The 15,175-nt window shown below is 43.2% G+C and overlaps 1 protein-coding gene across 9 annotated transcripts in view; it reads left to right on the top strand.

Moving 5' to 3' along the window:
• Nucleotides 1–15,175, top strand: part of DMD (dystrophin) — a 2,261,655-nt gene that overhangs the window by 2,102,482 nt on the left and 143,998 nt on the right. For 7 of the 9 annotated variants that reach the window (XM_070462101.1, XM_070462106.1, XM_070462102.1 and 4 more), the window contains one exon: nucleotides 13,281–13,342. In XM_070462101.1, the coding sequence (XP_070318202.1) occupies nucleotides 13,281–13,342 (62 nt within the window). Of the gene's footprint in view, nucleotides 1–6,934; nucleotides 7,089–13,280; nucleotides 13,343–15,175 lie in introns of those variants that run through there. The other 2 variants (XM_070462108.1, XM_070462107.1) reach the window with 1 other exon arrangement.

The following is a 15,175-nucleotide window of genomic DNA, read 5'->3' as shown; positions in this document are numbered from 1 at the left end:
TCCTTGTTCACTTAATTGACTGGTAATTCCTTTGTTTACTACCCCCCCCACCCCACCCCCAATCTCAGGATCTCAAGAACCAATTCAGAAGTATTAAAAATGGTTACATTAGGATTTAACTTTTTTTTTTTAATGAAGTTCGACTATTTCAGAAAGGGGTAATTTAGGCAGGAATGTATGTAGAATCTCACATTTTAATTAAAAAGCCTCAAAATGAAATGAACCTCTGACAGTAACAGATGACTACCTCTAAAAGCTGCCTTACTATCTGATGTATGTTCAGTATTTTCTTGTGGATAATAAGTCCTACGACTTGTTTCAAGAAAAGTGACAGGACTAAAACAATTAAAAAAAGACAAAGCTGCTCTTTTTTAATCATATGCTCATAAATAAAACTGGGTTCTGAATTATTGCCACAGAAGCAACTGACAAAGTATAAGTAAATCACTCTAAGAACTCAAGCTGTTCTTGCTTTATTTTTTTTTTTTGAACATTCAAACCAAATCTCTAACTGAGTCCAATGATGAATTTCCTTTGACAAATAAATATTTGCAAAGTATGAAATATAGACTTTGTGTGCTTCCTAAGGCCAAAGCATAGTGTTTAAACTAAAATTTAATATTTTTCTCTCTCCTCAACTACACAAAAATAAGAACATAACTTAAAAATAATTCTCTCTTGTAGCAGACTGCCCATTAATCATGCTTTAGATAATATTGGCTTTGTGAGTATTCAGGTAGAAAGAAAAACTGTAATTTCTAGATTGATCAGAAAACCTGAGAGTATTTATGGATTGGAAGAAAACAATAAAATCTGGCAAAATGGGATTTTCTGTAACCCCCATTATGAAGTCATGAAAGGTACATCTTTCAACAGCCTCCCACTTTTCTAGGAAAATTCTTCCTGTGGTGAACAGGCTTGATTGGGTAGATCAAAGAGTTAATCTACTTGTGATTTGAGAAAAGACTTCCTTTTTTTTTTTTTTTTTTTTTTGGTTAGGGTGGTGTGTGGGAGGAAGGTAGGAAGAGGCCCCAGAATGAAGTCACTAATTGGGGTTTTCACCTGCTGTGAGTCTAATCGAATACAAAGCCTTATTTGTAGCTGAAGAGGAAGGCAGATTATGCAGAGTGTCAGAATTTCTGCCTAGTTTTAAAATTCCTGTTATTTGGCACTGCCATTTGGGAAAGGCAGACTAATAGTTACAGCTTTGAGCTGTCCTTAAGGTGGACCAGGAATGCAGATCTGCCTGAACCACCTTAACCAGTATCCACGCTGAGCCTTTGAGCTGGAGGTGGTGTGTTCCCTATAGCCGGGGTAGCTCTGTAGTTGGCAGGCTAATAGGTACACAGCAGAATTCTTTGCCTGGGAGGAACTGCTGGGCCTGTGAGGTTAATGGAGTGTGGCTTGATTTTAGTGAAGATGCTAAACTTCACATCTTTTCTAGATGTTCAGTCTGATATAGGTGGCTCGGTGAAGCTTTGAAAAATCTTATTAGAAGAATACTGTTTGAGAGAGAAGCCCAGTGCCACTTCCTCTGGAGCCTGTGTGCTGAAATCTCTGGTTCACATGGTAGCTGGCTCAGAGAACTTTGCTCAGTCTGGCTTACTCTGCCTCCCTGCAGGGGAAGAGCCTGGAAAAATAGGCTTTTGTGTGGGTGTGAAGTACGCTGTGTCTGAATGTGGAGGTCCCTTCATTTACCAGTTAATGCGAACTGACTGGATATGCTGATATCCCCAAGATGCGGGGTTTAAGATTGATCGAAAGGGATTTTTACACATATTTTAATTAGCACACCATGGTATTTGCCCTAACAATGACTCACCATCACTGAAAGCATTTGTTAGACGTCTGATTCACTGTTCGTGGCTAATACTTGTACTGTGCAAAGAGAAACACGAGATCCTTATGTGTTTACTGGATAGATAGCCAAATGTTGAAATTTTACTATCAACTGTGTATTAGGCTTAGTTGAAGTGATACCTATATTCAAAATGAATTTTTATAAAATGGTGCAGGTTATGTACTTAAGATTGAGCTTCCCAGGTGGTGCTAATGCTGAAGAACACGCCTGCCAATGCAAGAGACTTTAAGAGAGGTGGGTTCGATCCCTGGGTTGGGAAGATTCCCCTGGAGGAGGGCACAGCAACCCACTGCAGTATTCTTGCCTGCCATGGACAGAGGAGCATGGCAGGCTACAGTCCATGGGGTGGCAGAGTCGGGGACATGACTGAAGTGATTTAGCATGCACTCATACTTAAGATTAGTGAAGGAACAAAAAGCAGTTTGGATGGAGACTCATGGAGCCAGAAGGAAGCTGGACCCTAGCAGGCGGTGAAGTCCTTCAGGCCTGTACCCAGGCAAGTCCCCACCGCAGACCATTCCGTCTTTTCCTTTCCCTCGCTGATCCTCATTTCACCCTGGGAAAGTCAGGCTAACACTGAAACTGCAAGTAGCTCAGAAGAGAAGGGATGTGTTGGTGGAAGCTAGGAACAGCCTGGCCTCCACCCTTGAATCTTCACACACACACACACACATACACCTAAATGGAATCATCCAAACCCATGCCATGCATTACTGCCATGTCCAAAGGATAGCTCTATTCCTGCCATCTTCCCTCTGAGTTCCAGACTCAGGTGTCCGCCTGCCTTTCACATCACACTGCCATCTCTGAGTCATCAGGCTCAAGACTGAACTCATCATCTCTCCCCAACCCTCTTCTGCCTAAATCTGTCCCCCTCTGGCTGAAAGTGCTGGCTTGGTGAGTGTTACTCACCCAATCTTGGGAGTCACCCTGGAACAATAATGCTCAAATCATCCTCCACCTTGGCTGCATGTCAGAATCACCTGGAGAGCCTTAAAAGTCCCAGTGCCCAAGGCCAATTAAATCACAACCTCAGGGTGGTAAGACCCAGGCATCTGAATTTTTAGCGTTCCCCATGTGATTCCAGTGGCAGCCAGGCTTGAGGACCATGGCCCTAGATCTTCCTTCTAGCTCATGTGTATGTCCAATCAGTCAAGGCTCCTGTAGTTTGAACACTGCTATATTATCTCCCCACTCTCTGCCACTGTCATTGTTCAGATCCTCCTCATGATGCAGTCAACTTGTATCTGATGTCCTAATTCCAGACTCTTCTGATTCAGCCCTGCACCATTGCCAGAGTGATTTTTCTGAAAGACGAATCTGACAGAGCCACACTCATGCAAAAGTTCCTTCCTTATAAAGCTCGCCCGTACCTTTTAGCATGCAGGTCAAACTTTGGATCAGCACACCAGGTCCTTCCCAATGTGCCCACCTCTCTAATCCCTACCTTGACATTCTCCCAGAGATCAAGGAGAGCCCTAAAGCCCTGAGAAAGAATCATCTGTTTCTTGTCTATTTCTTGCTGTGATCACCATTTATAATTACTGACTTGCTTTTACCCCCAGTAGGCCAGAATCTCCTTTGGGGCCTACAGAGGAGGCTTCTAGAAATATCTATCCAGTGACCAAGTCTAATCTCCTTTTCAGCTCCAACTGGTGGAGTTAACTTTCTCCTTGATGGTGGTCCCTACTCAGCAACCAGCCAAGTACCCCAGAGGGTGACTTTGACTGGGTGGGTCCCTGTTTGATCTGGGTCCTGGGAGAAAAAAACAGATCATACACTCAAAAGTGGTACTTAAAGAAAGTGTGGTGAAAGACTATTTACTAAAATCTGAGCACTGCAGGAGAAAGAACAAGGGTGAGAGGAGGGAATGGTTTAAGGAACTTGGAGCATGCTGATGCTGTAGAAATGACTACGCAGCGAGACTCATGGCCAAGCATAAAGAAACTCGGCCACTGGCAGGCTTAAGACCAACAGGAGGGAGGTTGGGGAATAAATACCCCGACATCTCTCTCCTCCTACCCTTTCATCTCCTGCTATAGGCCTTTCATCACTGCTTCCCATTGGCTGAAAGTGAAAGAAAGCCAAAGGGCAAGAGAGCTTGACTGATGCCATCCACAGAGGTCCAACCCCCTGGGCCACAGAGCAGGGTGGAAAAGAGTATAGAACAGAGCTGGAAGAGAGAATGGGGAGATACCCAGTATAGTCCCTTTGATCAGAGAGGTCCTCCTTTTTCTAAGTACCAACAACGTTTAAGTGGTTCAAAGACGAGTTTGGTGTATGGAAAGATGTACTAGGTGGCCTTCCTAGACCTTATCCTATTTAATTCCTTCCTTACCTCTGTTTCTAGCAAATTGACTCTCTTCTGCTATCAGCCAGCAGCGGGATCGTTTATGAGTACACAAGAAAACATACAGATCTTCCTCCACAGTAGGAGAAGCCACTTCTCTGCACTCAGCCTGACAGAGTGGCTAATTCCATGGGCCTTGAAGCCAGACTCCCTAGTTCCAATCTTTGCACGGTCACATTCCAGCCATGGTACTACGGACCAGTAGCTTGTGGTAGGTTTTAAAGGCAGGATTTAAACCTAAGTTGCTTTATGGTCTGTGGCTCACATCAAAACAGTAATAATGAGGAGGAAGAGGAGAGCTACTACAAGCAAGCAATTAATGTTTTATCATACATGGCATCACTATATAATTGATATATGAAATGAAGATATATAAATTATATTCTTAACGGCTTTCCCTAATAAGCAAAATTGATAATCTAACTGAAATAAATAGCAAAACAGTTGCTGTGATGCCCTTTTCATTTCTTAATAATGCTTTCTGTGTTTAGTTTTGAAAACATCGAGATTTGGGAAGAAGCCTTCAAAGTGCCTATAATGTCAGTCTAAAAAAGAACCTAAAGATGTATTTTTGAGGATTGCCATCTGTCAAATGTAAAAGGAAATTTGAATAGTAATTTCTAATTTTCCTTTTTTTCCCCCCAATGAATTGTTTCGAGTAGTTTTCTAGCTGGACACTGAGAAAGTAGACTTGAGCATTGATTTAAGAGAAACATAGCAGAATTCCCGAATCTTAAGCAGGTAATTTAAAAGTGTAAAACAAACTAGAAAGGAAGAGAAAGACAGTGTTTCCTAGTATTTACAAATGTGCATACTGGGAGGTTTGCATCTTTTCATTGGAATACATATAAACAATATTTAAGTCATTCACTTGCTACATTGACACAGAGATGACATCACTGATTAACTGCAAAGGCCACCACACCACTTCATTATCACAGAACACGAATCCCTTTTCACCAAAGATAGGGGCAGACCTAGAATCTCCAGTGAGACCAAGGGACAGCCTCACGCAAAGCCAGTTCTGGTGTGCCCTCTGCCCCCAGACCTTAATAGCAGCCAAGTCCACAATTCACTGGCTCAAAATAACTAAAAGATAGCAGTAATGTCTCAGTGTATCAGGTACAATGCCAGAAGGGCCCTGTGTGTGTGTTCAGTTGTGTCTGACTCTTTGTGACCCCATGGACTATAACCCACCAGGCTCCTCTGTCCACGGAATTCTCCAGACAAGAATACTGCAGTGGGTTGCCATTTCCTCCTCCAGGGAATCTGCCCAGCCTAGGGATCGAACCTGCAGCTCCTATGGTGCCTGCATTGGCAGATGGATTCTTTAGCACTCAGCCACCTGGGAAGCCCCAAGAAGTGCCCTAATTGTTTTAAAATAGCAACACCAATCAGACCTGCATGCACGGTGTCTTCCCTATAAAGTTTATGTTTGTATGTGGTTTGTCAAGGGTAATGAAGAAACTTCGCACTCCCTTTCCCTTTGGTTCATGCACATTATTTTTGCCTCTTTTGCTGCGATGTAGCAGATAGGAAAAGGAGATTGACAGCTAGAGTCCTTTCAGCTCAAACATTCTGGCCTAGAAGGGGTGAGGGGGAAATGTTGAGAAAAAGAGAGGACATTTAAAAAGAAAAAGGGAACCCTTTAAACTGTAAGCTGAAGAAGAATGAATCAACCAGAACAGAGAGTGAAAACGAAATGGTTGAAAGACTATAAAAAGAAAAGCAGGCCCACAAAATAAATGGACAAACAGGGACAATGAAACCACTAAGGAAGTTTATCTGCAAATACCCGTTGGGCTCTTTAATCGAAGATATTATGTGAAGGTTGAGAAAAATTCTTGTGCTCATGAAGGCTTTCTTCTCGTCCGAATATTTCCAAGCTTGTCACAATTTTGCATAGTTAACCTGTGTCGTCATATTGCAAACTCTGCAATTAGAAGTATTTGAACTACCAGGCCCTGTAACTTTTCGAATAGAACGTTCCATTGGAAAAGGTTTCCTTTTAGATCTCTCTGAAGGATACTAAAAGATCACACTGTACCACACCATTGGTGGTGGTTTTTATTTAAAGAGTCTATACTACTGATTCTTAAAGTTCACTGTACTCAGAGTTTCTGATTCAGTAGCTCTCTCTGGGCTGGAGCCCAGGGAATTTTCATTTCGAAGTTCCCAGGCGATGCTGCTGGTCCTGGGACTCTAGGATGAGAACCACTGCTCTGTCACAAATACACAAATGCTTCCTTAAAACCTATTTAGCCCAGGATGAACGAAACTAGAATTTCATTTCCTTACAGCTCCACCAGTTTAATCTTCGATTGGAGCGAGGCGAGGGGAGGAAGAATTATGCTCGTGAATTTTTTCTCTTTCACTCTTTAAAAAGCAAACTCTTGAGCCCACACACTTAATTATCTTCGATGAGGTCATTTGCACCTAGGTCATTTATTTAGGCAACAAGTTGTCTCGCTGGAGGATTTAAGGGGGGTGCTGGTAGGGCAATATGTGGCTTCCAGGTTCCGGGCACTACCTTAAATCTCCTGCTCCGTCTTTCTTTTGCTTTTCTCTTTTTCCTTTCCGTTTTGAAAGCCCCGACTGCCGGGTCTCTGGGAGTCCGGGTTCCCAGGGCGCTAGGTAGGGGCGGAGCCCGGCCCAGCCCCGCCCCGTCTGCCTGCAGCGCCCCCTCCCGCGCGCCGCCCGCCTGCCTGCTAGCCCGCGCCGGCTCCTCCGCAGTGCTTTCAGCTTCGAGCCTGGGCGGCGGCGGCAGCAGCGGTGCTCGACTTTCGGGGAGCCCAGCGGCTCTGGGAAGCTCACTCCTCCGCTCACGCCCTCCCCCGACCGCGGAGCCCTAGCAGCCATGAGGGAACAGCTCAAAGGGTAAGTGCACCGCGCCGCCCTCAGATCGCCGCAGTCCGTGCACTTGTGGCACGAGCAGGGTGCTAGCAGAGGCGGCCAAAACTTAGACTCGCGTGGCGGCTCGACCCCGGGCTCCAGGCGCCGGCGATTAGGGCAAGGTCCCCCCGCGGCGCCGCAGCAGGTGCGCCCCCGGGGCTGCCCCCCTCCCCCCCGGCGCCCGACTAGCTGGGAGCCCTTTCGCCCGACTTTGGGACGGGCTCGGAGAGAAAAGGCTGATGTCTCGCCGTACCTAGAGGGGACAGAACGTTCCCCACGCGGGGATTGGGGCTGCGGGAGCTTTTTGCTGCTTTCTGGGCTGTCTGTGTGGACGCAAACCAGCCAGGCTTCCCTAACCCGTCTCCAGACCTCGCAGAAGGAAGGGGCGCGCCAGGCTCTACCTTCCATTGCGCTGCAAGTGCCAAAAGGTCAACTTTCTGCCTGATTTCTTCCGAGGATTCCAACTGACATTTCCCTGGTTGCATTTTCTACTGTGTTCGTGCCATGCCCCAAGACTTGGAGAAATCAGGAGAGAAAGAAAAGGCAAGGAGAGCCCAAAAGTCACGGATTTGACATAGAGGATTCGGGGTGTTTTTTTTTTTTCTCTCTCTTTGCCCTCTGGGGTTGAACGTGGAGTCATTTCTGGGTGTCCTTCTCCAGATGTCTGTGCCGTCTTTAAGCAAAGTTTGTCATTCTTGGTCGAATCATGACAATGAAAAGGGCAGGACACTGTTTATCTCCATTCAATTTGAAGTTAAGTTTGAAGCTTGAATTAAAAGGGTTTGGTTGCCCAAGAGAGACATATTATTAATTATAAAATACTTTAAAGTGGAAAAAAATTTCATCCAGGGTAAGTGATGAGCTGAAGTCTTTAAGTGAAATAAACATATGTGGCCAACAACCTCTTCTTGGTCTCTGGGGTTCTTTATCCCTGTGGCCTCTCCCTGTCACTCCCCATCACCCTTTCTTTTTCATCTAGATTTTTTATTTCCTTGTCCCAAATCCCCTCTTTGGAGGATCCGGTTGCTCTTGGAAAAGCAGAAGAGCAAATGAAACAACATGGCTATATGAAAGGTTTCTGACCCTTGATCACCATAGAATTGGTTTCAGTCATCATTGTTTGATCTTGGATTGGACACGACCCTGAAGTGAAATTGCTTTGGTCGAAGTTGAGGGTGGGTGGGAGTTAAACCCTGAAAAGCAAACAGAATGTAAGAGGAATAACAGCTGGAACAGTCACGGAGACAATCATCTTTGCCCTGGCTTGAGCCAAACAGAACAAAATGTTAATAGTCACAGGGAACAAGAAATGGGGACTAGAATAGGGTATCTGATGCTTACACTGACACCCACCCCCGCTAAACCCCATACCCACAGTAGCAGAAACTTTTAAATCTATTTTCCCATTCCCACCCTTCGAGTCTTCCAGCAGTGGCAGCCAAGTTCAGTATTCAGCATGCAAATGCCAAGGTTTCTCTAGAAAAAGAGTCTGATCCCCAGATTAAAGGGAAATGATTTTGTGTGTGTGGATCAATGGGCTCCAGATTATATATGAAGCCAAACTCTAATCCTCTGCAAATCACAAGAGAACACTACCTTTATATCACTGCATAGGGATCACTTTCCTCCCTGGGAAATAGTGGAAAGATATTTTTTAAAAAGGCAACTGTTTGGAATATTTTCAGTACCAAATAACAGTGGTGGCAGAAGAAATCTTAGTTTAATTAGGTAACTGCCATTTTCCTGGGGAGAACAGTGGAATTTTGTTACTTTTTCTAAGTGTTTAGTATTTGTTTTTAAAGAAACTAAAAAAAAAATTCCAGTAAGTCTGATATTCCAGCACTGGTAGTAGGAACAGCTCTGAGATAGTTATAATAACCTTACACACTACTCAAAACTAAAGAAGGTGAGAGAAAATTTAAATTGTTTGGCAGGAAATTAGGTCAGTCCTGTGCTTGATGGAGTAATGCTTTAATTTCTTATTATTGACACATAAGTGTTGCCGGGGTCTTTTGTCACATCCAGTGATTGTGTATTTTAATTTGTTTTACGTTCTTATCATGGCCCAAAATAAAAGGGAAAATAGAGATTATGGTAGCTCATACAAACTAAAAAAGAGCGGAGGGAGGAGATCAGAGTTTGAAGGCTGTTCAGAGAGGCATATCTGATGCCAGGTTTTGGAACCAGCATGGCCAAAATCAATAACATTTTTTAAAGATTTAAAGGGCATTTTAAGGATTATTTATGAGGCTAGTCTCTGTGAATGCATGTATGGAATTTTGATCTATGTTGAACATCACTGTTTTCAGGAAGGCTGAACAAAGCTGTAACCATTAACTTGTGAACAGGATTCAGAATTGCCTTTCGAGTTAGACATGGTATATGGGGAATGCGTTAACGATGTGAAAAGTGAAGTGCAGAAAAGACAGTTGCTAAAAAAGCAGTACCACCACCCATCCACCACCACCTCCCCAGCACAGCATATTTTTCTATATTGTCTGTATATTCCAGGTAAACCTGAGCTGCTTCTCATGGAGTTACTGACGATCCTCTCCTGTTTTTGAAGATAGGCACAGAGTCAGAAATACAGCTGTAAAACCAGTATTGATCAGAGACCAATAATTGATTTGTCCTATAAAGTAGAATGTAGATAGGACTTATGCAAGTTTGTGTTTACCGTTTCATCCTGTTCATACTCATTTTTCCTATCTGTTTAGGTGGTTAAATATGTCCCACCAGGCCTTGGATTCATCAAAAATACCCACATCCAGTGAAATGTGTATTTGATTCTCCATATAGTTACTCCCAAAGCCAAAGTCATTACAGCTATGTTGCCAGGCGTTTTTAGCATTAAATGATTAAAAGATTATTTTTCTAGTTGGGAGGATTAGTCCCACCCTTTATTCTTTTCTTCTTTGCACTTGTGCTCACTTCTGTCACTTACTGCTGGGTTGTAATTGAAATGAAGCTAACCCGGCAAAGGTGAAATATAGATTTGTTTTTCTAGTTACTTTGCATTGCTTCAAAATAAAAGGTTTGTGTGTTGGAGAGTAAATGATGATTGGCTTTTGGACTGGTTTGAGTTCATTGATGTAGGTTATTTGGATCCCCCAGAATCACAAGTAAGTGGGAGAGAGAATGGGTACCTAGGTAGGACTAACTAGTATCTGGTAGCTCAGGAATGGAGTATGGAAGTGGAGGCTTAGAATGTTTTCCTTCTCCAAGTAATGGACATTTCAATTTCTCTGTGGATGGATGGATTAAATGATAATTTCTAAAATCTCTTTCATAATTTTAATCACTGAAATAAGTGGGGCTTCCCTGGTGGCTCAGTGGCGAAGACTCCACCTGCAATGCAGGAGCCTCCAGAGACCAGCATTCGATCCCTGGGTCGGGAAGATCCTCTGGAGGAGGGCATCACAACCCACTCCAGTATTGTTGCTTGGGAAATTGCTTGAACAGAGGAGTCTGGTGGGCTACAGTCCATGAGGTCGCAAAGAGTCAGACATGACTGAAGCAACTTAGCACGCACACAGGGAACTAGATCTCACATGCCACAACTAAGACCCAGTGCAGCCAAATAAATAAATATTTTTTAAAAGGTAGAGGTGTAAATCAACAGTCATGAAATCTTCTTTGGAGGGAGGGAGCTCCCTGAAGCTCCCATTCAGTCTCTTCTCCTGTCACTCAGAGGCAGGTTTCTCTTTTCTTTGGGGATCGCATTTGATACAAGTTACTTCTTGCCCGTGTTCCCCCAATTTGACGTCCATTACTGATGGTGGCTTTTCAGACTTGTTCTCTCTGTCTGTGTCAGGTCTGGTTTATCAGCTCAGAAAGATGTTTTTCTGCCCATCGATTGAAGATGCTCCAGTCCTCCCACACGTGGTGGAGATGGGTTGTTATAATTACACAGTGTGTGTAATAAGAGCCTGTACATGTGGACACATGTGCTTTCTCCCTCTTCTCCCTCCCTGTCACCCTGGGGCTCACATATGATGGCCATAAGAAATGGCAGAGGCCTAAATGCAGGGTGGTCTCCATAGCAGGTAACCTCTCCTTGCCGGACACTTGTGTACAGAATTGGTACACGGTCTCGTTTGGAGCTTAAAAAAAAAATGCCTGAGAATAAGCAACACTTTTTTTTTTCTATGAAGCTGCAAGCTGCAGCCTTCTTGTGCTGTGCATATAAAGTACCCATCCCTCCCACCCCTTCTCCAGATCATAAACCATTGTGGACATGGGGCTTTCTTTTTTTTTTTAAGCTCTTTTTTTTCCATTTATTTTTATTAGTTGGAGGCTAATTACTTTACAACATTGCAGTGGTTTTTGTCATACATTGAAATGAATTAGCCATGGATTTACATGTATTCGACATGGGGCTTTCTAAAACTCCCTACAGCATGCGCTGTATCTTTTCCTTGTCTTGCTCTGCAAGACTTGGACTCTACTCCGCTACATTCCCTCGGCTGAGAAGCCCCTGTCTACTCCTCACATGCAGGCTGCCTCTGTGGAAAAGTCAAACAGAAACGGACAGGTGTGAAAGAGATTGAAGCAGCCCTTCAGCAAGGAACCCTTTCTTGTAAATTTCTTTCACTGGCCTTCACCGTTCACTTACTGATTGGGAAATATCAGAGGGCTGGTCTCTGAAGTTGTGCAGCTTGGGGAACTGCCACACATGTTTGTGTCATTTGTGATTGTGTTCTATTTAGCAGACCACAGTAAATGTTTCTCTGTTTTGCATATTTTCTGTAAAACAGAGGTAGCACATATTGAGCATTGCTTTTGCCCCCATGAAAGGTCTTAAGGTGTGGCAGACTTACCAAACTTGGATCCTCATCTCTATCATAATCAACTAATAAAAGCTTTGCTTTCAAGGGGCAGTAATTTGGGAAATCTCGTGAACAGAGGTGCCTGGCAAGCTACAGTCCATGGGGGTCACAAGAATCGGACACGACTGAGTGACTAAAACAACTTGGGGGCGCCACATAATAACAAAAATGACCACATATTGAGTGCCAGAAGGTATCAGTCACTGACCTATACTAAGTCATCCTTTAACACCCCTAGGTGAGCGGGGCAGCCGCAAATTTCACAGCGAGTATGCCACAGAGGCAGTCTAATCCTAAGGTTTAACACCTACACTTGACTTTGTTGGCCTCCCCAAGCTCCTCTTTCTGTGAGCAGCCTCTGTGTTTTCTACTCCCCTTCAAGTGTCCACATTTAAGCCATTTCTCCAATCTCCATCTGCCCCCCCACCCTTTTCCCTGAAAGATGATGAATAGGTTCTGCTTATGAGTACTAAAATACCATTCAAGGCTGCATTTTACTGCATCAAGGCCAGCCAGGTAATCCCCCAAAACTGGAAATACGATGCTGTGGTGATTTATGTAGATGGTCCAAAGTAAAGGAAAAGTATATGTAGTTATCTCTCCCAGGTTTATTCCCGGAATTGAATGAGGAACAAAGGTGTTCTGTTCTTTTTGTGGCAGGAGCTGATAGCCGGCAACCACACTTACCTAAACTTTAAGAAATGGAAGGGAACTGAATGCTTCATTCAGGCCCAAGTAAACATAGGAAAAGGTGCAGTGGTGTAGCGAGCACTGAGTCAAAAAGACATTCTAAAATAATGGGAAGAGGGAAGATATGATCTATGAGTCGGGCAATGGATAAACCCTAAGCTGACATCATCATGGAGATGAGATCTGGATACAGAGAAGAAAGTAAGGGGAACGTGTCAGGGGCAGTGAGAGCAAGTGAGAAGCGAGGAGATTGATTTCTGAAATGAATGTCCAGTATCTCTTTGACAGAGTTGAATAACCCTCGTCTGTGTCCTTTCGGTATGTTCCGAGTTGGATGGCTGAAGAAACCCTGATTTTCAATTATTGATTACATGTCCAGGCCCTTTTCTGATAACAGAAGTGCACGCAACTTGTGGGTGCAAAAAATAAACAAATGCTGGTTACAAAATCATGATCACATTGCTTTTCCAATTGAAAGCAAAGGTAGGGGCCTTTCTGTTGTAAAATAATTTGTCAGTACAGGATGGAAGTCCTTTGAAGTCATGAAGCCAAATGATCGAAAAGCATTTTGTGCTTTTTTTTTTTTTTTTTTTGATCTCTCTTTTTCTCTACTATTCATTCTAAATTCTAAAGTCTCTCTTTGTGTTTTATGTTTTAGCCACGAGACCCAAACAACTTGCTGGGACCATCCTAAAATGACAGAGCTCTACCAGTCTTTAGGTAAGGACATGGCCATCTTTCCTCCAGATGAAATGACAGATGACTCATAGGATAAAGTAGTTTGTAGTGCACAAGCCATTTGTTATCTAAATATGTCACTAGATTGTTTTAAGAAGTGAGAAACAGCAGCACCTTTCTATTCAAAATTGACCATCAGCTTTCCTTTTTTCCGAGGTTGGTTAAAAATAAATTTTAGGATTTCATTGATTCCTGAAAATTCAGTATATCTGAGCAGGTTAAAAGGCCTTACTAGTTTTTTTTTTTGTTGTTGCTTAAAAGGATGGGAAAAAAGTACTTGCAATGGATGGCAGTTTTTTCCCCAAAAGGAGGAAAACTCTTTCAAGTTGTTCTGATTGATTTCTTCCTTGTGAAACCAAGAAAACACTTTTGCCAAACCACAAATGTTGTGTCAAGGAATTTTCTGCAGTCACTGCAGTGCTCATAATCCTAAACGCATCAGATTATCAGCATGTACATTTCAATGATTGGTCTACCATGGCTTGTTTTGTGTTTGTGTGAGAGCCTGGCAGCACCCACCCTTCCCATAACTTGGAATTTTTTGAACAGATGCACAGCCTCCAAATAAGGGTGAAACATCAGTCTTTTTAATGCTTGATGAAAGTCCACTCTCTGCCATTTTTGATTCCTCAGGAATAATCTGAACTGAATCCCCTAACGTTGTAACTAGTTGTTGTTGTTTTAATTAAAAATCGTCATGCCTTCTCTACTACTAAACATTTTTAAACTCTCTTTTTGTGACTAGATGTATTTACAGACTGAAATGCACGAGGTGAACTCTTTGGGTTTTAAGTTATGTGAGAAAACCCATGGAAATCAGGATACTCAGACATAGATTTTCAACATGTGTGTATCCATGTATCTGTGTGTAGCTCCTACTGCCCTTCGGTTCCCTTTGGTTAATGAATTCCAGCTATGAAGACAGGGCTTGGGGGCTTCCCAGGTCACTCAGTGGTAAAGAATCTACCTGCCAATGCAGGAGTTATGGGTTCAATCCCTGGGTCGGGAAAAATCCCCTGGAGGAGGAAGTGGCAACCCACTCCAGGATTCTTGCCTGGGAAATCCCATGGACAGAGGAGCCTGGTGGGCTACAGTTCATTGGGTCGCAGAAAGTCAGACACGACTGAGCGACTGAGCATGCACACATGAAGACAGGGGATAGGAGATGTTAGCGTCTCCCCCACCCTGATTGTTTTCCTAAACTTTTTCCATTAAGGACCTACTGTGTAGCACAGGGAACTCTGATCAATATTCTGTAATAACCTAGATGGGAAAAGAAATTGAAAAATAATAGATATAGTGACATGTATAGCTAAATCACTCTGCTGTACACCTGAAACTAACTCAATCTTATTAATCAACTGTCCTCCAATATAAAATAAAAGATTAAACATAAAGAAAAATATAAATGGTAGAAGTTCCTTCTAGAAAATCTGGGGGGGGGAAAAAGCCAAAGTGTGTAAAAGAAAAGTCACTTAAAATTCTACTAGCCAGAGATACTCTATACAAGTAATATTATGTCAGCCCAGTCTCACAGTAAGAGTTTGTGTATTTGTGTGTGTGTGTGTGTGTGTAGAGGCCCATATGTGCACACACACACTTTTAACAACTGAAGGAAAATCAGGATCAACTAATCTTCAAGTGTTACATTTTCAGCCCCTGCAGAAGGTTTCTGGCTTTTATGCTGCATTGTTAAGACCACAGGTGGAAAACTTGAATGCTTACGTTTTGGTAAATGAGAGAATGAGACTTCATCTGAAGTAGGCAGTGGCTGTGCTGAGGGAGCTGGTCATCCTAGCCCAGTGCTCTCAAGAC

The sequence above is a fragment of the Odocoileus virginianus genome, chromosome X (assembly GCF_023699985.2).
Source record: "Odocoileus virginianus isolate 20LAN1187 ecotype Illinois chromosome X, Ovbor_1.2, whole genome shotgun sequence".
NCBI classification, from domain to species: Eukaryota; Metazoa; Chordata; class Mammalia; order Artiodactyla; family Cervidae; genus Odocoileus; species Odocoileus virginianus.
This window is presented reverse-complemented; position numbering and strand designations above follow the sequence as displayed.